Genomic DNA, 26,009 nt, shown 5'->3' with positions numbered 1-26,009 from the left:
ACACACACACACACACACACACACACACACACACACACACACACACACACACACACGACTGGAGTTTTCACTGAACCCGGGGCGCCTCAATTTGGTTAGGATGGCTATTCATTGAACACAAGCTATCTGCCTGTCTCCTCCCCAACTCCTCTCTAGTGCTGGGATTGCAGATGTGTGGTGCTTCATCTAGCTTCATGCCTGTACTGCAGGTTCTTTAGTGACGAAGCCATCTTCTAAACCTCACTGTGTTCTTTTTTAATGTCTCCATAGTTCTGCCTTTTTTTGTATCACAGTTTTAAAATTCACACCAAGAACGAGACTATTTTGAACAAGGGCTAGCTAGCTTCAGTGGTTGGCTTTATGCTTCTGATACCCCTGTGTCCTGCCCTAGCCCTGTCACCCGACTCCTGGAGCCATGAGTCGGCCACCTTGGCCAGGCTGAGAGGAATAGTATTGGTACAAAAAAAAAAAAAAAAAAAAAAAGCTCCAATTTGACTTTGAACGATGTACTGTGTCCCTGCTGCCTTGCATGAAGCTCTGACAGTGCCGTTGATGGGTGGTGACATGGTCGTTTGCCCCAGTTTCTCCCTGCCCTCATTCATGAAGTGCCCATGCATAGGAGGCTTGTACATGAGTAGGAAGAGGTGTCAGCGTGCCGGAAATGTGGAAAATTTTAGAACTGGAAGCTGATGGTGGAGATCGCACTGCCTGTGAGGCTTTTGGAGCCTACGCAAAGGAATGCCTTCCCACCCCTTCTCAGTTACCCCACCAGCCAGCGCACAAGCCCCCTCAGTCCTCCTACTCACGCCCTTAGTAACTGAGACTCAGTTACAGCGACGCAGCCTGGGCTTCCCTGACTACACCTGCTTCGATTAACCCATTGCTTCTCTGTGATGCAGGAGACCAGTCAGGGGACGAGAACATCACTCAGATGCTCAAGCGGGCTCATGACTGCCGGAAGACCGCTGAGAACGCCGCCAAAGCCCTGCTTATGAAGCTGGACGGCAGCTGCGGGGGAGCCTTCGCCGTGGCTGGCTGCAGCGTGCAGCCATGGGAGAGCCTGTCCTCCAACAGCCATACCAGGTACTGCTCCAGGCTCTGCCCTGGGACTCCTGGCCTGTGGGCATCTCACTGGCCCACTCTAGGGGACTGTGTGGCTTGGATAAGGTAGAGTTGCTTCCTGCTCACAGCCTGCCTTATCCAAGGAGGCAGAGCTATGAGGGGGGCTCAGAGAGTGCCACTGTGAAAAGTACAGTCCGGCGAGACAGGGCTGTACAATACGATAGAGATGAAACCCGAGATTACTCTCTGTCTGGTGCTCTTCTCCCTGTACTGTCTGCTCTCCATTTCTTTATTATTCTACATTTCCAGGAGTTACCAGGTACGACTGAGGCTCACTGCTAAAGCAGCTCGCCTCCCTTGAGCTAGCTCCCGATTCCACTCTCCTTCCTTGTGCCCCCTCTTCTATGGCAAGGGGCTGTCTTCTCATCTCTCTACAGCTACCCCTAAGCCTGAACCTGAGGTTAAATTTGCCATCCAGGAGTAAGGGCTCCTAGAAGTGATGAAAAAAGCAGTGGAGACTCAAAGCACTGTCCCTGGAGTGCAATTTGATCTATCTGATTGGGGGTGGGACACCAGAATGAAGCCCCTTGTGGCTTCTTAATTCTTTTTTAACCATTCCTTGTCATGGGAGCTCTATGGTCTGTAAAGCATGCCCCACTCTACATGCCAGCTCTCAGACTAGAATGTGGCTGTAGACTCTTACTGGACTTTCTGATATGGAAAGCCAAGGCTGACTTCCCCTGCTCTCTCATGTGAGAGCACTTGCCTCAGAGGCGTGGGAGTGACTTGTGTAAGAGCACATGCCTGCTCCGAGGGTAATCTAGAACCTCAGCACCAAGCATGGTCTTCCTCCCACTTTCTGACATTGGATCTCATGTGACTCTAAGACAGTCTGCTCGCATGCAAGTGACAAGAGCTACATAAGGGTCGATAAGGTGTCCAGTGCCAAAGCACAAGTACTGATGTTTTCTCGAAGCCTGAAAGCAATTTGCTACTCCTCTCTCCCACCCAGGGAGCCAGCCATCTGCCTCAGTATATAAGATACATCCACCGGACCCCCTGTCCCAGGAGGAATCACATTCCCAGTCCCACACTGGGCCACTTGCCCACAAGTACAAGGGGCTTATGTTTTCCAAGCTCAGGAAGCATTTGTCTTATTCGGCAGCACATAGATTTTAATTTTTCCCTTAAAGCCATATTGTTCTCTTTAAATACAGAAGCAGGTGCCTTGCCCCATGATGTTTCCAGGTGTTTATAATATATAATTTCCATGTTTGTTTAAATAGGTATTCAGTGCTCCGCTTGCCAGGGAGATTCTTCTGTTGAATTAGTGAATGTTAAGCATTAACAGGAACTGTCTTGCTTAATTGTCTGCACACATCTCTCTACCCACAAATAATTCTGCTGTTTCAAACGAGTTCAGAGTTAGTCAAAATAAGGACCCTTTTTTAGCCTTCAATTAGTGGAGATCTGATCTTGAGTATTTATTACAGGAGACATTTGGTATATAGGTAAGCTTGACTATTAGAATATGTTCTTTCTTGAGAAATTTAATCTTATATTTCTATAGGTTGAGAGAAATTCAAACACAGACTCTGCTTTGAAAAATGAGCTCAATAAAGACTGGCCATTTAGGGCCAGGAGCTGGCTTAGCAGCTAAAGCACTTGATGTACAAGCATGAGGACCAGAGTTCAAGTCCTGGCACCCACACAGATGTTGAGAAAGCATGGTGGCCTGCCTAGAATCCTAGTTCTCAGGAGGTAGGGATAGAGCAAGGAACGCACCCACATACATGCACATACCCACACATGTGTGTGAAGGGGGAACGGGGCTTCTTCGACAAATTTTGGTCTCAAGTGGATCTCGGCATCAAACACAGGCTTTTAACTCTGATTCCACTGAATTGTCACTCCCCACTCCTACACTTGTCACAGCAGTTCAGAGCCTGTGCAGAAGGACACGTGGGGAATTCATGTGGCTATCTGAAATCATAAAGCAGAAACGGTTGGATTATTTTATGATAAGCATAAGTTCACAGAAAAGTTTCTAACCATCGGGTTACATTATTCTCAGTAATTTTATCTGTAAGCCTTGGATTCTGGCCAAAATATTGTCCTATGACAAGTTTTTTAAAAAGGAGGGAAAATGGAGCTTGATGAGACAGAGCTTTCTGTGACCTGGTACACCCACTTTCCTCCTACTGTGGCCACCTGGCAGAGAGAAGTGACTCAGGGTGTCAGCCCCTGCCACTCAGGTCAGGTCCCTGGAGGCATCTGACAGCTCCCAAGGACAAGAGGGTTAATGGCTTTAGGAAGGAGCAGTAAGGTTAGTTACCCAGCAAAAAGGATCTGAGTGAGAGCCACCCCTTGGAAGATGTTCTTGGCAGCATCCCAGCATGAAAATTAAAAAAAAAAAAAAAAAAAAAAAGGAAAATGCTTCATGTCTTCAGATTCCAGCTACAGAGCCATCAGAGCGCACAGCCGTCTTGATGGATAGTGGGGATTGCCCCATAGGTTTATCAACACGTCACAGCACAGAGGCAAATGGACTGTACTGTCTACAAGTGGAGCTGGGCATCATCAGGCAGCCTACCCTTGGTCTCAAGCACCGTGTTTTCTGCTTATCCTATGGAGGAAGTACACTCTCTGACCCAGTCCACAAATGCACAGAAAAGCTATAGCAAGTGTACCCTCTTAGGAACTGGAACTGAGGCTCTTTTGTTTCAGTAAAACAGGCACAGGGGGTATACAATATGTGAAGGGTGATTTCAGCCTTACTGTGAAGCCTCCTCCTCCTGTTTCCTTGGATGCTGGCTGGCTGGCCATGCCATCTGTCATATGATCCCCAAATTGTAGAGGGCAGTGGAGCACCAGAAGGGCCTGGCCTTTGCCCTCTGTACTAGCCTTGATTAAGATAAAGTTTCATGGGGTAGGAGAAGGGCTTTGACCAGCAGAACACTGGCTGCAGCAAAGGGGATGTCCTGGAGCCACTGTCCACTTAGGACAGGCCTCTGCTGCCACCAGCAGCAAGCTGAAGGGAATGAGAGTCAGGCAGGCCTGGCTACTATAGTGTCATCTTCCAGAAAAAGAGAGGATTCCCCTAGGTATCAGGTGAGTGTGTCCAAAGTGCAACAGATTAATCTTTGCTGGTGTTAGTGAGTGCCAACACCCAGCTAAGACAGTCCTCAACAGGGTATTGTCCTAGCCACTTTCAGCCTTGGCTCATAAAGACTACAGTAGCAATATGGATTGCTTTGTGCACGTTTCTGCTTCTTCTTCCTCCTCCTCTTCCTTTTCCTCCTCCTTCTTTTCTTCTTTTTCCTCTTCCTCTTCTTCTGGCCTACCTTTAGGAATCAGTAGAATACACACACCCATTTTAAAGAGAAACAATCAAATCCTAATAGTACAAAGTACACAATATGTAATGTAACGGTTCTCCACGATAGGATCCCCACTCGGAAGGATGCTGGGTATTTACTTTGGGATAAAATTTAATAATATGACTGGGGCTTTATAAATTAATATTTGGGGTTGCAAAGGACAGAAATATATAAGATAGCTGAAGAGGCGTCTTCATTGCATGGCTATCAGGCCTTATATGCATGAGATAAATGCCAGCTTAAGGTAGTGGGCTGTCATACTTCTGAGCATAAAGTACTGCAGGAGGTCAGTCACACATCCAGCCACTGTGGCTCTGCATTGGCTGCCATTTTCCTCCTGTTGCAGCAGCCTTCCCTAGATGACAGAAAATCAGCAGACTTCCCTGCATCAGCCTGCATCTGCAGACTTCCTAGCATGCTAGGCTAACTGGATTCATGGATGCCAGGGAAGAAAACAAAAACAAAAAACCAGTGGCCATTCCTGGACTGGGACCATGTGGTCCTTTTAGTGATCAGAATGGGTGTCATCTGGAAGTCAGAGTTGGCACCTGATGTAGAGGACCAGAGGAAATGGCATTTGGCATCTAGAGACAGTTTGAATGGTTGTATCCAACAGCATACAGGGTAGGCAGAGAGCAAGGTTTCTTTTTGTCTTCGAGCCTAGCAGTCACGCACCTCTCCCGGACTGTAGCTGGCAGCTTGAGGAGTAAGTTTACAGCAGAACGTTTTTGGTGGTCAGCTGATGCAGAATACGCTATCTTGATAGGTGCTCCAACAGAACAGATGACCACCAAAAGAAGCCCATGGCTCTTGTCTATGTAACTCCTCAGAAAACCAGACCAAAAGACAAATATGTACAGCTGAGTATGCCTGAGCTCTTCATCTCATCCTGCTCTAAGCGTCTGTAGCCTCTGGCCCCAGAGAGGGAGGGATCAGGCTGCCTGTAGAAAATGATTTATTCCCCTTGACAGCTGAGCTCATCCTGTGTTCCAAGCTGGGAGAGGTAATGGATGACTTAGCCCTCGCCTGGCAGCCAACAGCAGCCCGCAGGAGGCCAGAGGAAGGGCCAGTGGCTTTTCCTCCTTTTACCATCATCATAATCATATTGGCCCTGAAGCAGAATTGTAATTATGTTCGCCTGATCTGCTCCCCGCTGGTGTCCTAGAAGGGAGAAAAGCTGGCGGGGCGTGAGCTGTGATGCTTGCCTTGAAGTTAGGCTTTCTTATGCAAGAGCAGTGAAGGTTCTTAGCTCCCTATAGATCTGCGAACCAGGATATTTTGTATTTTTCACGAATAGCAAGGACAGTAGGAAGCAAAACCTTCCTTTCTGGCCAGTGAACTCCAGGCCCCAGCAGGCCTGCCCACTAATGTTCTTCCAGAAAGGTCTTGGTGGTCTCCAAGGCCTTTGAGAACTGGCTTCTTGGTTTCCCCTCCATTGCAACTTTCCTCCTGCATGGTGGCCGGTGTCTGACCTCTGGGGGACACTGAACCTGGTGGTGGGTATCTTGACTTGGCTGTCAGAAAAGTGTCCCTTGTCCTTTTTCCTCACCCAGAAGGCACATTGCGTGGCACCACCATATTGCTCATCCTTCCCCTACTCTGGGAAGTAGATGCCACCAGCATTCCTTTTGACTGCAGCCAAATAAGTTAGGCTGTTCCCTCCAGGCTGTCAGGCGGTGCAGATGTGACTGGCTTCAGAGGCCTGCTAGCAGTCATGAGCACCCTCCTAAAGCAGCTCAGTACATGGCAGCCCCACCCCTAGAAAAATGTGAGGGCAGCCAAGTATTGAATAGCCCCTAACAGTCATGTCACTGAGGGGATGAGGGCTGAGCCAAGGCAGCCTGGCAGCATGGGGTAAGCTAGAGCAAGTGCTGCAGAACTGGGGCACTTCCCACTGGTCTGTCTGCACACCACTCAGGGTGTGTATGCCACACACAGTGACCCCCTTAGGGATGGCTCACAGCCTCACCCTCAAGGGTGACAAAGGGACAGAAGGCTAGTGTTCCCCAGGTGAAGGAGCAGCAAGGCTCAAGCCAGCTCAGGTGGCAGCGCTGTTCCCCAGGCATGCCACAGGATGCCAAACTCACCTGCTGAGTTTCCATTTTTGCTGTCTTGGGGGAGGCACAGCCTGCAGTCTGTCTGTCATGCCTTACCCACTCCACTGTGGGTGCTAGGTAAGGTGTTAGGTCTCAGCTAGGTTAGACCTTAGGTAAGGCCTCAGAGGCTGTCTGAGAACTGGTCGGGTAGAACAGAAATTCAAATTTGTCCATACTATCTTTTTTTTACCTCTTTTTCAAGACAGGGGTTTCTCTGTGTATCCTTTGCTGTCCTGGAACTCACTCCATTGACCAGACTGGCCTCAAACTCAGGGATTTAACTGCCTCCGCCTCCTAAGTGCTGGGATTAACGGTGTACGCCACTGTGGCCCGACTCCATGCTATCTCTTTATTTTGGGCAAAATAGCTAGAGTCCTTTAGCTTTGAACTCTTTGAGTCTCGCAATTTCTATTTGAAATGAAAGTTAGCAAGGGTGCTTTAGTTAATGATGTCACAGTGCCAAAACTAGCAGTTTGGAGATAATACGCCCAAATGTTACGTAGTGGCTGGCACATGGCTGTTGGTGATTCTCTGTATTTGGTTTGGTAAATAATTTTTAATTCAAGGAATAATGGCTTGTACCTAAATGGAGGTGTCACGAGGAAGATTATATTGCTGAGGATGAGCCCTCCTCCCAGCTGTGGCGGAGAAGCCCTGTCGCTCCTCCCCCCTCATTGTGCAGAGCTCATTGAGCTCCTGGGTGTCCTCTCCACACTCCATCCTGTGGCATGCCTGGGGAACAGCGCTGCCACCTGAGCTGGCTTGAGCCTTGCTGCTCCTTCACCTGGGGAACACTAGCCTTCTGTCCCTTTGTCACCCTTGAGGGTGAGGCTGTGAGCCATCCCTAAGGGGGTCACTGTGTGTGGCATACACACCCTGAGCGGTGTGCAGACAGACCAGTGGGAAGTGCCCCGGTTCTGCAGGCTTGGTCTAGCTTACCCCATGCTGCCAGGCTGCCTGGCTCAGCCCTCATCCCCTCAGCGACATGACAGTTAGGGGTTATTCAGTAGTAGTTAGGGGTAGTGCTGAGGCCTCTGGCTGGGAGGTGGTGTTACTTCCTTCTCATTCTTTCCAGAACACAACACACATGATGATCCCTTGTTTTTATCTTTCCCGGACTTCCTCTGCTCACACATACTCCAAGCTTCTGCCATCATCCCCAGAACTGTTGGAGTGGCCCCTCCCTGGACCTCCTCTCTGCTTCTCCCCTTGCCTCCTTGCATTTTTCTTCAGCATAAGGACAGACCAGAGAAATAAGGACATGTAAGTCTAGCCAGGGGCTCTTCTTACAAGCAACCAAAGTTACAGCCATTCTAATCCTCAAGAAGATACTGTCCTCATAAACTCTTCCTGACATGACATCTGGTTACCTCCTGCATGCCTGTAGGGGCTGTTTCTCCTATTGCTGTCAGCTAGCTGACACGACACTGGCCTTAACTCCTCCTTGCTGCCCAAGCTTGCTGTTTGGGAGCTTTGTGTTTTCTAGTTTTCAGCCACCACTAACTTCCCTCCAAATATCCATAGGTCTCTTGTTCCTGCCTCCTATAGGTCTCCTGGGTTGTAACATTATCATGGAGACCTTCCCCTTTGCTACTTCAGAAAAATAAACCGATCCCTGCTTTTAATTCCCCAAGTCTCTCATTTCAGTTTTCATCATGGTGCATGTCATGTCAGCTATGGTATATAATATCACTTGTTTATCCCTGCTAGAGTTCCATAAAGGTAGAGATTTTACCAGGGCCTAGAAAGGTGCCCTGTCGTAAGCACCCTGACACTCCTGAAGTAATTAATTAATTAATTAATTAAATGCTATGTTTATTGAGTGCTTATGGGGTTACTGATGTGATGACCTTACAATTCACTTCATTTTATTGTTCTTATAACTTTATGAAGCATCAGTGTTATGCCCTGGCCAGGAAATGTGAACTCTACAGTGTGTAAGATGCTTAGGTCACAAGTGACAGTGGCACTTCAGCATGAGACCACTGCCAAGGGCAAGAACCAAGCAGCTGCACATAGATATGGCTATGTCTATATACCCGGCCATGCGTGTGCCTTCAAGTATAGTGGTACATATTTCTGTACATACACACATGCCGAAAATTGATTTTAGAAATCTGAATATAGAGGCTGGGGTGTCGAGATATTCAGCTCATGCAGGAGCCCTCAAGGAAAAACTGTTGTTGAATCCTTCGTTTGAAGCTGTCTGGAGACAAGATTTCTTCCTTTCCAGACATTTTTTTTAATCTCATTTTTTAGTTGATTTAAATTTCTTTTTCTGTTTATTTAGTTAGTTAGTTGGAGAGAAGAATGGATGCCACAGAGCACATTATTAGTGGGCCGAATGAGGCCTCTTCATATTGTGGTGACTATTGTCCTCTACCAGCACCCAAAAAATACTCTCCCGTAGCAGCTGGATAGGCATCCTGAAAGCGCTGAGTACTGTAACCCAAACTAGACAGTATAGTAAACTCCCTTTCTAAGGGGTGTTCTGTCTGATGGCCAAGTTCATCTTGTTCACCTCCAGGTGTTTCATCTTGCCCTGAGGGACAAAGCAAGTAAAGACCCCACCATCATCACCACCATCAACCACATAGGGTTCTAGTGTCCAAGAGTTTTCCATCTTAGAAGTTTTCTCAGACATGAAGATCATCCAGCTCCTGAGATGGCCTTCACCTCATGTTGACAGTGGAACGAGGAGCAAAGCTCCAGCCCACACCGTTCTCACCCTGGAAGCCTTCTTTTCTCTTCCTTTTTTGAGACATAGTCTCACTATCTTTCTTTTTTTGTTTGTTTGCTTAAAGATTTTTATTTATTATGTATACAGTGTTCTGCCTGCATGTACACCTGCATGCCAGAAGAGGGCATGAGATCTCCTTATAGATGGTTGTAAGCCACTATATGGTTGCTGGGAATTGAACTCATGAACTTTGAGAGAGCAGCCAGTGCTCTTTAACCTCTGAGTTATCTTTCAAGCCCCTGGTCTTACTACCTTTCACAGGTTGGCTTTCAACCCCTAGATTCTAGGGATCTTCCTGCATCTGTCTTCTCCTTAGTGGCTGAGACTACACACGTGAGCTTTGTCCTTTTGACTTATTTATGTGCAAGGGTTATGCCTGCATGTATATGTTATGCCATGTGCATGCCTATCACACACAGTGGTTCTGATCTCTTGGAACTAAAGTTACAAATAGATATGAACCACCATGTGGGTGCTAGGAGTCAAACTCAGGTCTTTTGCAAGAGCAGCATGTGCTCCTCCGTGCTAAGCCATCTCTCCAGCCTTGTCTTTTTTTTTTTTTTTTTTTTTTTTTTTTTAATAATGATGTGTCCTAGGCTGAGAACTGCCCTGGCTATGTTGGACCTTGTACCCATTTTCCTTATTTCTGTGTCAAGAGAAGAAGCAGGCAGTGTTGACCCCTTTCACATCCTGGGAAGAGGAGAGAGATGTGGAGTGAGATGGTCCTGTACAAGGCTCTTTGCACTACTTTGCAGCCACATGACTAATCGTGGCCCTCAATGTCTCTCCAGTTGAGGTCCTAGTTCATAACAGCAAATGATGGTGCCAGTTTAGTCTGTTTTGTTGAGAGCTGCATGGTCCCTGCTTGTTCTTCTACCACGATTCCAAACCCATTGTAATAGGAGTGATCTGTAGAGAGGAAGGAATAGTGAACCAGAGAACCCTGTGGGTCTTATTTAGAGCCAGGAGAGACAGCTTGCCACAACTGCCTCAATTTCCCTTTCATGATGGTTTGGTCTCTCAGAAATTGTCTGGGGCCAAAACAGGTCTGTGTTTATCAGGGCACTTCCCAAGTCTGGCATCAGTTGCCCAGTCACCATGCAACATGGGGTGCCAGTGGCCGTTAGAGCCAGCCTGAGTGAACACCAAGAATGGGCTAGGATGTCTTTTCCTAAGTTAAACTGTCTCTACACTATCACAGTTATTCATAATGTTCACATTGTTTAGTCTTTTTGATTCATTCCATCATATGCTAAACTTTATCTTATATCACATAAGAAACAGCTTTGTTTTTTTGTTTGTTTTAAATTTTTACTTTTATTCTTTCTTCACAATGTATTCATTATATATCCCAATTGACGCCCCCTCCTTCAACTCCTCCCAGTCCCACCCTCCCTCCCCCTTTCCCCCTATCCGCTTCCCCTAGTTCACTGAAAGGGGGAGTTCTCCACCGTTGCCATCTGCCCATAGCTTGTTAAGTCTCATCAGGACTGCCTGGATCCTCTTCCTCTCTGGACTGGCAAGGCTTTGTATACACATGTCTTTACTTTCAAGGACTTATCTAAGAATTCATTTTTAGGGTCTACATCATGATCTAAAATGTACTTTCAGTATCCATCAATTTTTTTTTTAATGGACTGCCACCAAAATAATGTTGGGGAGAGGAGCAAAGGTCTAGTGGTGATGGCTTGGAAACATGGGGTTTCTCTCTGTTCCTCAGCACAACCAGCTCTACAGCCAGCAGCTGTGACACAGAGTTCACTAAAGAAGACGAGCAGAGGCTGAAGGATTACATCCAGCAGCTTAAGAATGACAGGGCTGCGGTCAAGCTGACCATGCTGGAGCTGGAGAGCGTCCACATTGATCCACTCAGCTATGACGTCAAGCCGAGGGGCGACAGCCAGAGGCTGGACCTGGAGAATGCCGTGCTGATGCAGGAGCTGATGGCCATGAAGGTGTGCTGCAGCTTTCATTTGTTGGGCACACCTAGAGGGATACCTCACAGACCTCTGAGCACGGCCACAGAGTTAACTCAGGAATCACCTCAGTCCGGGGAACAGCCTCTGTGGAGAGGGCGTCTTTAGTTTGTCTGGAAGTCCTGTGGGCTAGACTTTATTGGAAAGGCAGTTGAACTCCAAGGATGCTGCAGAGTACCCCAGCTTGGTGCTTGCCTGTCAAGGGTGAAGCTAGACCTGTAGCCTCGGTCAGTTCATGAGGACCCCTGCTCTCAATAGTGGGGAAAAAGTCTTTGTTGGGTCACTCATTGCTGATGGAAGCTGGAACAGGGGGAGGCCATGACAGAGCCAGCTTAGCAGCTGGCAAAAAGCTCTGGTTTTTCTTTCACCCTAGGCCCTTAGGAACTATGAGTCTGTTTAGAACTTGTCCCCTGCAGTAAGGATTAGCAGAACAGTTCTGACCAGATCTTGGGCTCTTCCCCATGGGCTGAGTTACCTGCCAGCATTTCTAGAGAAAGGGAAGCCATTGTCCTTCATGGGCTGTTCCCATCCACTGAGTGTACTCTGCACCTTAGCCGAGCCACAGTAGGGAGGAGGGCAGTCAGCTCTGGATGTGTTCCCAGGCCCTGCTCATCACTTCTCTAGATGCTGGGTACTTGCATCTGTGAAGACGCAGGGTAGCAGGAGCAAATGTGAGAATCCGGCACTCCCCGCCCCCATAATAACCCTGCTTGGATCTTCTCCATCCAGCCACTCAGCTCAGTGCTCCCATTCCTCTGGCTGAGCTCTCACTGCCTGTGAGCTTGGCCCCAGTACATAATCATCATGACTGTGTGCCGGTCAGGGGCTTCCTTTGCAAACTCCTATACCACACTGCATGAGCCATTAGCTTGTCCTCCTATTAGTTATTCTAAACAGCATGTTTTCTTTGATCCAAAGACTAAGCATTTCCTTTTTTAGAGTCCAATCAATATGTGCTGTGACAGATTTATTGTAAATCTGGCCAAGGAAAGATGTGTGTGTGTGTGTGTAATAATGCTCTAATATTCCCTTTGCCACTTGAAATAAACTGCATGCATCTTGGAAATTTCTTGGAGTGTAGAAGTGGGAGAAAGCTGGGAGCACCCATAACATGGTCCTCAGGACCCAGAGCAGCAGTAGTCCATGTTCTGGCTGGGCCTTCCTCCTGAGTGCTTCAAGGCTAACAAACAGCCCTACTATGTACACCAGTGTGTGTCCACACACACACCCACTAGCCAGTGGACTACAGTGAGTTCACCATTTTGTTCCAGAATGTAAATGCTGAGGTTTCTGGCACACGAGCTTTACCAAATACTATTCATCTCTGGATGATCTACTTGCCTCTTTTATAATCCACTCTTCTTTCAGAAGAAGAGGTTTCTTTTTGGTGTTTTGTTTTGTTTGTTTATTTGGTTGGTTGGTTGTTTTTTGGTTAGGAGTCCTATTCCTTTACTCCTTTAATTGTTGGAAATACTTGCTTTAGTTTTTCACATTCTTTTATTTCTGCTCCCACAGCTGCTGAGTCACTTCCATTGCATATTCTAACCATGCATCCCTCAGACTGGCACGTTTTCATCTCTTTGGGGTTGGAATGTACATCATCTTCCTTAGAGAGCATGGCTCATGGGGTCTCACAGCCCAGGACCCTGGCTGTCCCTGATCCTTTGTGACCTGTGGACTGCAGAGGTTAGGTACTCATTTTGGGTTTTTTTTGGAATGGGGATTCTTGTACCATCCATATACAAGCTTGATTTTTTTTTTTTACAAGCTTATTTCTCTTCTTAGACAAGTCTCCTTGCCACACTTCTAGAAAAGCAGTTTCCTAGTCTCTTATTCAGGCAAGACTTCAAAAGTCTTTGCTCGTCTAGGTGGTATCAACATTGATGTCTGCCTCACAGAAGTCATGGCCTGCTCTTGCATGGACCTAAGACCACAGATGTCAGGAACTACAGAGCCGTCTGGTGCCTCAGGCTGCCCTTGAGTCTTAGCTGCAGATTCGGCCTGTGCTTCTGACACCTGTGCATTCTCCTTTCCATTGTGTAAGCTTCTTTTTGCATGTGTGTTCTGAGAGTGACCATCATGTGGTGTTGGCATATATGGCTGCGGTAGCCTTCGGAATCCTCCCTCTGACAGCAAAAGATGAGAAGAAGGCTTCCAGTATGGAAGCACCTTCCATTCTGGCTAAGTCTGATCAGCGTGGTAAAGAGGGTTTGGCCTGTTTTTCTGAGAGGTCCCTGAGCACAGTGACTAAAGCATTTTGTCCCCAAGGAAGACTAGCCTCTGTGGGTACCCTCCAAGTCTTTCTTACTTTCACTCATGAAAGTGAGTTCCTTTAAAGTGGACTCTTTAATAAAACCATGCTGTGTGCTCAAGACAGACTGATGGTTGCTTTGGTTTTCTGACTCCTGGTCCAGGAGAGCTTCATCCTATTTTGGATTCACATCTTACTCCCCAGACAGTTAAGCCCTTTAGGTTTTCAGAAGTTATCTACCTGAGGGTTGGCTCAGCATGCACATGGCCCCTGGGTTCAAATCCCAGCACTGAGGGACAAAACCAAAAGGACATTATCTGATGAGTTTCCAGTAGAGGATTGCTCCTACTAATTTCACTTGGCCCCTCCGAAGCAGACAAGTGCTAAAGGATGCAATTATAATTAGCACTCTTCGACCTTCCTGGCTCAGCTGCAGAGTTACAAGTGTGACATGAAATATGGTGCCATGGAAGTGAAATGGGAATTAGAAGGAGCCTGGTTAGCCCTTTGCATGGATATTTACTTTACAACCTTGGGTGGACGCACCTGAGCCTTCGTATCCAGAGAACTGAGTTTTCACCAAGCCCTTTGAGGTCCTAAGAGCACCATAAAGGGTTTCCTTACACTGAGGTGAAGTCTGCTTGCCTGTGATCTCTATCTGTATATGTAAATCCTAGCCCACAGTATGACAAAGCACTCAGTCTTGTCTACCTGTCAGCCCTTCAGACATGTGGAGACAGGCAGTTTGTCCCCAGCTTTGGAGTGCTATCTGGATTGTGCACCCAAAGCATACCGCATGGCAGCCCTTGGGGCAGACAGTGGAAGCCTTTCATTGGCTCTGTGTGCCTTGTTCCACAGGAGGAGATGGCTGAGCTGAAGGCCCAGCTGTATCTTCTGGAGAAAGAGAAGAAAGCCCTGGAGCTGAAGCTAAGCACGAGGGAAGCGCAGGAGCAGGCCTATCTGGTGCACATCGAGCACCTCAAGTCTGAGGTGGAGGAGCAGAAGGAGCAGAGGACGCGCTCGCTGAGCTCTACCAGCAGCAGTGGCAAGGAGAAGCCTGGCAAGGTGAGGCCAGGATGGCATGGGGACACCCTCAGTGTAGGAATTACTCGCTGCCTCTGTCACCATGCTGGTGTCTCAGTTTCCTTGTTGGCACAGGTGCGGGAGGTCATAGGAAACCATACCCATCTTAAGCAGCATCTCCCAGTACATCAAGGTTTAGACATTTCCATACATCTCAGTCCTAGCGGAGGAGTGGTCTGTGCAGCAGGCTCACCCAGCCTCTGTGTGTTCCCCACGGCAGCGATCACCTGTGCTTATCCCCCTTAAGTCCCCTGTCTCTGAGCAAAAAAATACCAGTCTGCACTTATATTAGGGAAAACAAGATTCTACAGAAGTGAGAGATCTTGCTGCTAAAAACAGTGGCACAGGGCTTAAACTATACCTGGCCTACAGGTCATGTTCCAAATTCTCCACCACCCCTGCTTTCAGTGCCTTATCAAGCTAGAAGGGAAGCCTTGGATTACAGAGTATATATGAACAGAGACAGGGCTTCTACCAATAATGCTCACAAACCCATATTTGGATCATCCCCTCCTCCCATGCCCCAGGGGCTGCTTCTAGACTCCAAGGTCATTCTGTCATTTTGTATTTCTCTTTTCACACATCTACATTGGAAAGATAGGAAACAAAGAGCTTTAGAGCCTAAAGAATTCTATCCCCCATTCACTTGGGGGAACTGCATGTTCAGCACCTCTTATTTAATATTCCTAATATGCATGCATCTCCTGACACCAGTGTGCTCAGACGCAGGACTGGCAAGCATACGCTGACTGGCTGATCATATAAACACTGTCTCACAGTGCAATTGTAGGTACTGCAGGACTTCTCCAGGAAAGCTGTGTTCTTAGGAAGAGAGGCTGGGAAGGAGGGAGGGAAGGAAGGAAGTAGGGTGGTGTTTCATGTGATCATACCCAGGGTTTTAGAGGATGGTGTTTCCTGTTCCATACAACTTCAGAATCGTTGTGTGGCCTTTTAAGCTTGTTGGTCAGTTTGGGACAGAGCTTTCCACAAAGTACCAGTGTCTGTGTATGTTCTTAGGGTGTGGCAGAATGGATTAGCAGGTCTGTGCCAAAGGCCCATGAACTGAACATTCCCTCACACTTCTTGGTCTTTATTTTGACTAAAAGGCACTGTGTGCTTGGCGGGGTGGCTTCAACACACAGATGCTTCACTGACAGGGAAGGCCTCTGGCTTTTAAAAACATCTCCACAGGTGATTTATAGAGGGAACGAGTGCTTCCAGTCTGTGAGCTCCAGTAGAGTAAGCAGACCATTTGACTCTTGGATGTCAGCTCTGTTTACTATTTCAGTGAAGTCTTCCATCTAGGCTACTCATTGGTGGTATTCGCTGGAGATGAGGCCACCAGTCTAGAGAAGGGAGCCAAGCTTTTGGTGAGCAGGACAGAGAGAAAATTCTTAAGAGTTTGTCCATCAACAGAACTCTGCTACAGCTACCCAAGGGAAACTTAGTGTTTTCCACAGACGAGAGCCGCAAACACCTAATGCAAGTTGCATAAGAATGGGGCCCTGTCTTCTGGTGATACTTTAATGGACACTGCTATTTGAGTTTCCTATAATTTGTGCCTGTGGCAAAATATTCTTCTTTGAAGTTTCTTCCTTTGAGACAGACAGAGAGACCATTCCTAGTCTGTGGGCTGTGTGTATCCAGAAGAGACTACAACATCCACTCCTGTTCTGCGGAGTGGGTGATCCTGCCTGTTTAAAAACCTTCTCTCCACCACAGACAGCTGGTTCCTAGCTCCTATCCATATTGCACTAGATTTTCTGCTGCTCTTGTCTGTATGCAGCAGATGCTATCACATATGTTCAGCAAGAGGCGCTGTGCATGAGGGAAGGAGCCCTGTCTCTAAAACGGAAGCCAGGCAGTGGGGGGGGGGGAGGTATGCGTTTAATCCCAGCAATCAGGAGGCAGAGGCAGGCAGATCTCTTAAGTTTGAGGTCAGTCTGGTCTATTGAGCAAGTTTCAGGATAGCCAGGGCTACACAAAGAAACCCTGTCTTAGAAGAAGAAAAAAGAAAGAGAGAGAGAGAGAGAGAGAAAGAAAGAAAAATGCTACCATTAACCTTGGATGCATGAAAAGTGGGGCTACTTCTAGAATCTATGCAGGTTTCACAGGCAGGCTTGAGAGTCTGAGCCAGTTATTTGGAGAGGTGCAGCCCGGGTGAAGGGCACAGGGAATACATTGGCAAGGCCACTGCTCAGGTTCCCCCTGAAGATGGCTGTTGTTTTTCTTACAATGGGAAGATGTGTCCCCTAGCATCTGGACCTTAGCATGGGGTCATGTCATTGTGATAGAACTCTCTATTTACCGTCTGTCTCCTGCCACAAATCATGAGCTTTTTATCCTCAGGCCTGGAACACATCTTCAGTGTTTATCCCCATCTACCTCATTTTGCAGTCTAGCTGCTGCTTAGTGTTTCTGCGGAGAAAATAGTTTTCTTGTTCAGATGTGGTTACTGCTTGCGTGTCACTTCAAGAGCTCTGGTCTTCCATCCCTCATCTGTAAAACAAGGCAGTGTCTGCCTTAGGTGACACGACATCCCTGTGTTATGCTGCTGCGTGGGGAGGGGAGGGTGGACCTGTTCTCTTCTTCCTCACCTGAGTTTTGTGAGTGATTACATGGACCATAACAAAGCTCCTCCATTCAGAGAAGATGAGCTTTCTCTAAAGAGAGTGGGGTGTGTCACCAAGGACATTTGTGTATATTTGCCCTCTGAACACATGGAGCCAGAAGCTTTTCCAGCTTCTAGCTAGTAACTCCAGTCCCTTGGTTTCTTCTGTGGTGAATGAGAACAATCGTACGGCTGCCTATGAGGGTCCTTCCTAGTAACGAGTGAGTAGTTGTGTGTGGCGGGCTTAGACCAGCACCGCTGCAGTGTCACCTTATTTGGGGCAGCATGTGAAGGTAGTGAGAGATCTGGGAATGGAGGAGACGATCAGATTTGCTACCTGGCTTACCATCAGCTGGCTGGAAAGAGGGGGGGGGGTGTGTCTGCAGGCGAGGCGCTGCTGTCATGTGGCCCACATGACAGTAGATGGTCATGGGTTCTGGCCCCCATCTGACAATGTTTGTCATACTCAGGAGTGTGCTGATGCTGCCTCCCCGGCCTTGTCACTGGCTGAACTAAGGACGAACAGCGACAGTGAGCTGGCCACCGAGTTTGCCAGCGCCATCCGACGGTAAGCAACCTTCAGGGCCTTGTGTGGCTGCTTTCAGCTGTGACGGCTTTTTGGCATACTCTCATGGCTGCTCATTCCAGCTCTTCCAGGACCATATGGGCCTCCCTGGATAGAAGAAGGCTCTGTGTATTTAACTTGTGCCCAACCTTGCAGCCTAGAAATGGAAAAACCTGGCCATTCTGTAAAGGGAGTGCTGAATGTATATACAGTCATTCCATTTGCAAGTAAGAAAGTACTCTTTCCTGTTTTGTGTGTTGTCACATCAGCTAGACCCTTCTGGATGAGGTAGCTGGTGACAACAAAAACAGGCACGCTCCCCTTGACATCCTTAGTAGGACTGCATTCTGCAACATTAGTAGCCCTTGCCAATGGGAGGCCTCATGTCCTTACTCAGTTCTTGGATACTTTCCTCTGATATTTCTGTGTTTCTTTTCCCGGGTTCTACTTCCTCTTTTCCAAAGAGAAAGAAATGCCAATTCATTCAAACTTGTCTTCCACAGTCTAACCGCTCACACTATCTGCCACCCCCCTTTCACCTCATCACCGTTGCATTGCAGCCAAGAGCATATCTGCCCAATAAAGAAGTAATTTCATATTTCCAGTCCTCACATGAAAAATGTCTTTTAAAAATATATATTTTAACCCAAATATACCCAAAGTATCACTTCAATCTGGTAAGCATTTTATACCTACACATTACTTCCCCAAACCAAACCATCCAAAATCCTCAATGGCTGCTTGTGTGTGTTCATCCCATGCCAACATGTGACATTGTAGAGAATCTGTTTTTTTTCCTTGTGTATGTGTGTATTTAACAGCACATGGTAGTTACATATATTTATGAAATATATACTGTAGCATTTCATAGAGATTGAATTATTAGCTGGGTTTTGTTGCTTACTTAGTCTTTGGCTGTGGTTACTGTGGTGGTCAGGTTCATGTTCAATTATTTTGGTGCTGGAATCGTATTTTTAAATGAAGTGATGTCGAGCCAGGCATGGTGGTGCACTCCTTTGATACCAGCACTTGGCAGGCAGATCTCTGAGCTTAAGGTCTACACAGTGAGTCCAGGACAATCAGGGCTCTGTAACAGACAGAAACCCTAACCCTGTCTTGAAAAACCAAAAACAAACAAAAAACCCCAGTGTCCTCTCATATCTCAGTGAGGATATTTATTGTATTTATTCTTCAATTTCATTTTGTCCCTAGTTGCCTGTTCCCTTGGTACTGAGCTTTGAGGTTACTTGCTTGGTATTGAGCTTTGCAGTCAAACTACTTGCTGTTTTTCTAAGCATTGTGGTCTGACTGTGGGTGCCCATCTCTCTCAGTGCGCCTCTCTGGGATTCTGTGAGATGCTGTCTACCAAGGGTGTCAGTTCATCAGCTGGCTGTTTGTCTCTTCTGGCTGATGGTCACTGTGAGTCTGTCTGACCTGAGCTTCTGGCCCTGTCTTGTTGAGACAACTTCGATTTGGATCCCCCTGACCCTCCTTCCCATGACAGGGCCTCTCATCTACATTCTCAGTTAAGGTTTCCTCTCTTAAGAATTAAAAAAAAAAAAAAAATTGTCTGCCTTTCCTTTTCCTGGTCATTCCTGGTTTCTGGTACACAGGAGCATTAGCTGCTTTCTACAGAGCTTAAGGAATTTTACAAACTGCTTCCCTCATTACTTCCAGGGATTTGACATGGCAGCTTTGACCGTGTACTCTCAGGTGACTTGATCCCACTTGATCCCCATTTATTTTATACCATGGACTCCCAGTTGACTCACTTTGGCCTTTTCTACCTTCCCAGTTTGCTCAGACTCAGTTCTTCTTTCCAAGTTGGAATGGCCCTTTGTTTACTTTGCAGGTACGTCTTGGGATGTTGCTGCATTCTGATTGCTCTGCCTGGGGCAGGAGACAGGCACAGCATGGGAGAATGCCTGAACAAATGCAGTAAATCCTTGTGCCAAAGACTAGGATGAAAATCCACTCTGAGTGCCCAGTGAGGGAGTCATCTGGATATTGTATCTGTAAACTGAGCTGCTACATTTTTTAAATTCCCAAAGCCCCAGAGGCTTTTGCTGGCACGAGTGGAATACAGGTTGTGCTGACTAAACATAAAGAGATTTCATTTATCCCCTGTCATGAAGGATTTCCAATAACCAGCCTTAAGTTGGTTAGCATGGATTTCTAATCAAGAGCCAGATATATGGAGCCAAGAAAGAACCAGAGGAGCCAGAAGAAAAAGGACAATAACATAATTACACTGTAAATATAGCTTCAGGACTGGAATCATCATGCCACAAGGGAGCGTAGTCCAGACACTCTGAAGTTGGGGGATGTTTCTAATTTTAAACCTGGAGTGGAAACAAACACCTTTTCGGAAGGTATCCATCCTGTCATGAGCAGGTTGAATGGTGTAGGTCAGGTGGGGATGTTGTCAGTGTTTTCAGAAGTTCTCTTCTCTTAGAGCAGAGCATTGTGGGCCAGGCTCCCTGCTGGGCAGAAAAGTCTTGATAAGGATGGAAGGAAGAGCACTGGTCCCTTCCTGAGGAGAGCCAGCCATTCCAAGGCAGGCACTCTGCAACAGTGGCTTCTCCATCTGTGTTAGTGCCCCGTTCCCACCGGGCTTTGATTTCTGGTAGGTCTTCATCACTGAGCCTCTTGGCATATCATTTTTCTTCTTTTGGGGTACAAAACCAGAACTCAGTGCTGTCCCACATTTCTTCTATGACTCCCATCTGGTTTGAGTTTATGCCCTGTTTCCATGAGCATCTGTTGCACTATATTGCTTCTGGTATGGCCCTGAAGCCCCTTCTGGATGGAAGTCCAGGTTTCCAGTCACGCACAGATGCTTTCTAACCAGGGTGACTTTACTTTTATCTGTGAACCATGAAGACTTCTCTGTCTGAAATCTCTTTTCCTAGGATCCAGCAGCCCTAGTAAAATATGGCACAGTGATCTTTCTACCAAAGTGAACTTGAAAATGGCAGCCACAAGAAGGGAGTTTTCGGAGATGGCTCTTCTCTGGGTCCAGATAAGCTCTGTGTGCAGATATTCTCAGTATGCAGATGTCTGTGTAGGCGGCCCTCACGTCCTGAGCACAGTAGAGTGGAGTCAGCTGCTCCATCTGCATCGTAGTCATGGGAGAAGCAGGTGGCCCATATGATTGGGGTTAGTCGTGGTACAGAGAGCTGAGTGATCTCCCAGGTCACCCAGTGAGACTGTGAGAAAGCCTTACAGCACACAAAAGAGGCAGTCAGGTTGGTGCCAAGACGTGACCCGAACGCACACCTGTGTTTCATTCTGAAGACTCTACCTCCACAGTATGTACTGGCCTGGGAAGGTGGGAACCTCTAAGCTCCTAGGATTATAACTCTGTCTGCAAAACCTAGAGGCTGTTCTTCACACTAGGAAGCAGAGAATAACACGCACACCACTGCCTCTCATGGCTGTACTACTGTCTGCTGCCAGTAGCATGTAGGAACCAACCACAGGTCCTCCTCTCGCGCAGCTGAATACCTCCACATTGACACAAATATTCAGTCACATACCCACTCATATCTAATGACAGTCACTCTTCACCTTCCCTTAAAGCCTCTCATTCCTTTCCTCATGGTTTGTTCTCTCACCAGTTGATCAAGTGCCTCAAAACTCTCTGTCCATATGATCCATTTTTCACTCGCATCATGTGTCCTGTCATGATGTGAACCTTAATGTTCACTTCTGATGAGCGTGCACCGAGAATGCGACATCAACAGGGCAGGATGATGAGCCACAGCAGCTGAGGTCATCTCTAGATCTCAAGTGACTTCCTATCTCATGTTCAAACGCTTCTTAACCCAGTTTATAATCCAGCCATTCCAGAGCTTAGACCCCAGTCCCATTTGTCATCGTCATTCAGAATATTCAGCCTTCAGAAACTTCATTAATCAGTCATCATCCTGTGCATCTTCTGAGCTGTCAGTGGTACTAAGTACCCATCTGTATCCTTGGAACACTTGGTCGTTAGGGAGACTCTTAAAATTCGGCGTCTTAGTTGCAAAATCAACGTATTTATGTAATCTTGGCCATAAGGGAGAAAGAGATTATCATTTGTTTCAGTAGCTATTCATGAATACCATAATGAGCCATACAAATGGAAGGGTGGATGAAGAGAAAAGTGGCCAATCTGGGTGTGAAGCTTTTCACCAGAAGCTCCCCTGAGCCTAGAGCAGCAGAATTTTCACCATTTTGTTAGCTGAACCGTTACTTCAAAAGATGTTCTTTAAGAAATTTACACTAGCTGATTCTTCACATTCAGCTGATTTATAGTGGCAATCAAACACTAGCAGTGGTACCAAAAAATTCCATAAATGCAACATGGATCTGCAGGATGTTAATGAAATACAAAGTGGGCCTGTGGATTCATTATCACTGAAGTAAATTGCTGAGGTCCAGAGCCAGGGTATCTAGACGGGAGGTAAAGACTGAGGCCCACCCAGGGGGTTGAAGAAGGTGTGCTTGAGTAATTGAGACGTCCTTTGTCATCGTCTAGTGTTGGCAGCCTTACCTGAGTCTGCATAAAGGCAGAGTGGTGAGGAGTACCCTAGCACATGGTGGTCACGGACAAGGGGGCAGCGTGCCCATGATAGTGCCAAGTTCATCTCTTGGACACTAAAAATGTATTCTTTGGAAAATCTGTGCAAAAGCCCCAGCTGCTGTTTTTCTGCTGCAACTTCTGGCAACTCCAGCTACATCCAGAAACAACAGCCACAGAACATCGGAATCTGGGGACACTCCATCATGGCTCCACAGGCCTGTGATCTTAAAAGAGAGCCCATCTTCATTGCACATTCATGTCCCTTTCACGAGTCAGAGCAATCTTCAGCAAGATGCCTAAGCACCCAGGCCCTGCTGACAGCTTCGGGGTGTGAATGCCAGCCAGCACTGCAGCACCTGGCTGTAGGCAAGTGTCCCGACTGTGTCTCAGATTCCTCACCTGTATAGTGAGCACAAGAGTAATGCTGATATCAAAGGCCGTTGTGAGAGCGGACTCTCCTGGAGAAGCACTTAGGAGATAGCTGTTTTCTGTTGTCTATGCAGTAGTCTAAATGCAAGTCGTTAAGGGATTTTTATGATGATGGGCATGAAGTAGAAAAAGGGTGAAGGGATCTAGCTGGGCCACGGGGCCAGTCCATCTAGTCTTAATTACTGTAATGAATGGAAAGCTGAAGCCATTCCAGCTTTAACTGATGTACCTTTGCTATCTGTCAATTTGCTTAGTCAAAGGGATGTGTGCATCTTCTGTTAATACTTTGGATACGACTAATCCTAACAGGCATATAGATTCATCAGCGTGATTTGTACGCTTCACCCACAGCCCCTTTTATAGCAACCCCTTTCCTACATCTTTGCTCATCAGGAAGCTCTAAGAAGAGTAGTTGTGAATCAGAGGCAACTCTCAAGTTACCACTGAGGTGCAGTGTTCAGCTGCTGGTGCAGGGCATCACTCCGTAGCGGGGCTGCCAAGTATCTTATGACAGTGACGCTGTGTAAGTGGCAGCAGGGAAGACTAACAAATCAGTACCTGCCTGCACTCTGAACACTTCCTGTCTCCTCGCTCACCATAGAACCTGAGAGGGTAGTAAAGTACACACAGAACCAGAGTGGGTGGAGTCCAATCAAAGTGCAAATGGGATTTACATATTTACTGAGAAATGAGGACTTCTAGGTTGAAACAAATGCCATTTTGATTTCTTTTTTCACTATCACCATTTTTGCTTCCTTATGCTATGATCTGTTAATGAACAAGAACTTGTCCAAGAAGTCAGCCTAGGCTAGAGCGGGAAGCTGCTTCAACACTTGGACAAGGAGGATGTGGAAACCAAGAAAGGTTTGTGGCGTGACTGAAGGATTGTCTGTGCCAGTAGCACAAACTCCTGTCTTTTTCCTTGAGACATGTACTCAAGATCTCTAGAGGGCTCACTGAAGAAGCAGGCTCCAATTAGTCTTTGAGAATGCAGTGTTGAGAAATGCTCATTCTGGCTGCATGGGGCAAGGAAGCTGTGCCCCTAAACCCACTACTACCTCCTAAACTGACTACTATCTTAACTTTCTGTGCTCTGAACTGCTGAGCTTCGCCAGCTACTCCGGTCTCCTTCCCACCATCATCGCAGCCTACTGATGGCTGCTGCTCTCTCTCTTTGATACAGAGAAAAGAAACTGAAGGCCAGAGTTCAAGAGCTGGTCAGCGCTTTGGAAAGACTCACCAAAAGCAGTGAAGTCCGACACCAGCAGTCAGCCGAGTTTGTTAATGACTTAAAACGGGCCAACAGGTAAAACCTCTGTGCATCCTTAGTGCTCAAGCTTAGGGAAGATCTTTCCCTAACTCTCCTGGGAAGTGACTAGACAGAACAGAGTCCTAATACCGCTGACCAGAAACCCAGGACTTAATGATGATCCCCATTTTAGAAAAGATGCGCTTGGAAAAATAAAGCTTATTGTGGTCTCTCCTTGACATTCCCTATAATAAAGATTCTAAGAAATCAGAGAAAAAAAATGAAATCTATGTTTGTCAGTGTTTTCTACTGGCAATCAAACCATTTATCAGAGCAACACCTCAGACAATGGAACATTTTATGGTACATTAGATTCCAAATTAAGAAAGAGTCTTACATTTATGGTACATAATCTTTTTATATTAAAAAAAGAGGACTTCAGAATCTTTGTACCTGTAAGATATACTTTAATACTTCTTAAAAAGTGACTTTAAATTTTTATTCATTTACAAAATTCAAGCTCAGTAGATAGCAATTTTTTAATGAAAAATACTGTTTTCCTAATTGTAATTAGAGCGGTACATTTTAGTTTTGTAAATATGCCTGGCTTACTAAGACAGCTAGATACCACAATCTGCTCTGCCATCAACGTGAGATCCCCTGCAGGTTTTAGAAAGGGTGTGTGTCTGTCCTCAAATCAACTTTAGAACATTAGCTTGGGATGACACTGTGTACAGAAGGGAGCCAATGCTCTATTGTGGAGCTGAGACAGTATGTGGTCACACCTGGGCTCATTTCCTGCCTTACTGCAGTAGGCCTAGGACCAGCTGAGAGGCCTATTATCATGTAGCTGGCAGCATTTCCTTATGGCCCAAAGCATAACCAATAACCAAATTAGAGTAAAGCTCTTTCCCCTTCTGAGTAAGAGAACACTATGTAATCTATACTTGACCATCTATAGCTAACAGCCACGAAACAATTACACCTATGTGTATTTAAGTTTCTACAATTCAGCAACTTCATTCTTATCTGTTTTCGATGTGGCCACAACTCCACCTACAGCCTGAGCCTAGATCAGTATGGTTAAGCCAGAATCCTAGTACTGGGCACCTTATCACTGAACTTTTTAACCCTTACTGGAGAATTGGACTGAGCCCTCCAAAGCGGTGCTCACTGGCTACCCAGAGCACAGCACAGGGTGTCACTCTTTCCTTGGGATAAATCTTTACTCGTTTCCTTCTGTTCCCACGCAGTAATCTGGTGGCTGCCTATGAAAAGGCAAAGAAGAAGCATCAAAACAAGCTGAAGAAGTTGGAATCTCAGATGATGGCCATGGTGGAACGACATGAGACCCAAGTGAGAATGCTCAAGCAAAGAATAGCTCTTCTGGAGGAAGAGAACTCCAGGCCACATACCAACGAAACTTCACTTTAACGGGCGCTCGGGCACCAAAATTCCATCCCAAGGGGCTAAACTCTAGCTGCTCTGAGGTCCTCAGAAGAGGAAAGCCGAGGAAGGAGCCACTGTTGGAAGAGTGGGAAAATTTCATATAGGTCACAGGCTCCACCTTGGGGTATGTGGTCATGGTGGCACAGTGGACTATTGTATGCACAGGCTCCAGCTGTTCCAGGCCTAGCCACATGGTTAGCCTTGCCTTGCTTCTGCTTTGAGTATTCAAGTGCTTCTGTTCTCACTTGTTCTGTGTATCAGTGGGAATCCAGGCATTTGGTTTTATATGGATTTCTGAGCCCCCTCCCCCTTTTCTTCTTTTCACACCTGGATTTCTTCCTTCCTCTTCCAAGGAAAAGGCAACAGTGTTTTTGTGTCTCCAGCATCTAGTGCTGGTAACTCATCTCAGCAAGGCTCTGCTTTCCAGGTTCCATGGTACCAGTAAAACTTAAAATACTCTTTGATATATGCAGTGAAGCTAAGTTTACCAGGGATTTCTTCCAGAACAGAAAAAAAAAAAAAAAAAAAAAAAAAAAAAAAAAAAAAAAACT

The 26,009-nt window shown here is 46.7% G+C and overlaps 1 protein-coding gene across 4 annotated transcripts in view; it reads left to right on the top strand.

Annotated features, from left to right (window-relative positions):
* The window catches only part of Mcc (MCC regulator of WNT signaling pathway), a 214,794-nt gene extending 188,805 nt beyond the window's left edge, over positions 1–25,989 (top strand). For all 4 annotated transcript variants that reach the window (XM_055622793.1, XM_055622797.1, XM_055622796.1 and 1 more), the window contains exons 12-17: positions 900–1,083; positions 10,999–11,233; positions 14,364–14,570; positions 17,670–17,767; positions 23,944–24,066; positions 25,263–25,989. In XM_055622793.1, coding sequence (XP_055478768.1) covers positions 900–1,083; positions 10,999–11,233; positions 14,364–14,570; positions 17,670–17,767; positions 23,944–24,066; positions 25,263–25,443 — 1,028 coding nt within the window. In that variant the 3' untranslated portion in view covers positions 25,444–25,989. The remainder of the gene's footprint in view (positions 1–899; positions 1,084–10,998; positions 11,234–14,363; positions 14,571–17,669; positions 17,768–23,943; positions 24,067–25,262) is intronic.
* The last annotated feature ends 20 nt before the right edge of the window (positions 25,990–26,009 follow it).

The sequence above is a fragment of the Psammomys obesus genome, unplaced genomic scaffold (assembly GCF_907164565.1).
Source record: "Psammomys obesus unplaced genomic scaffold, mPsaObe1.curated_primary_1811, whole genome shotgun sequence".
Lineage (NCBI taxonomy): Eukaryota > Metazoa > Chordata > Mammalia > Rodentia > Muridae > Psammomys > Psammomys obesus.
The sequence above is the reverse complement of the archived record's forward strand: the minus strand, read 5'-3'. Positions and strand labels throughout refer to the sequence as shown.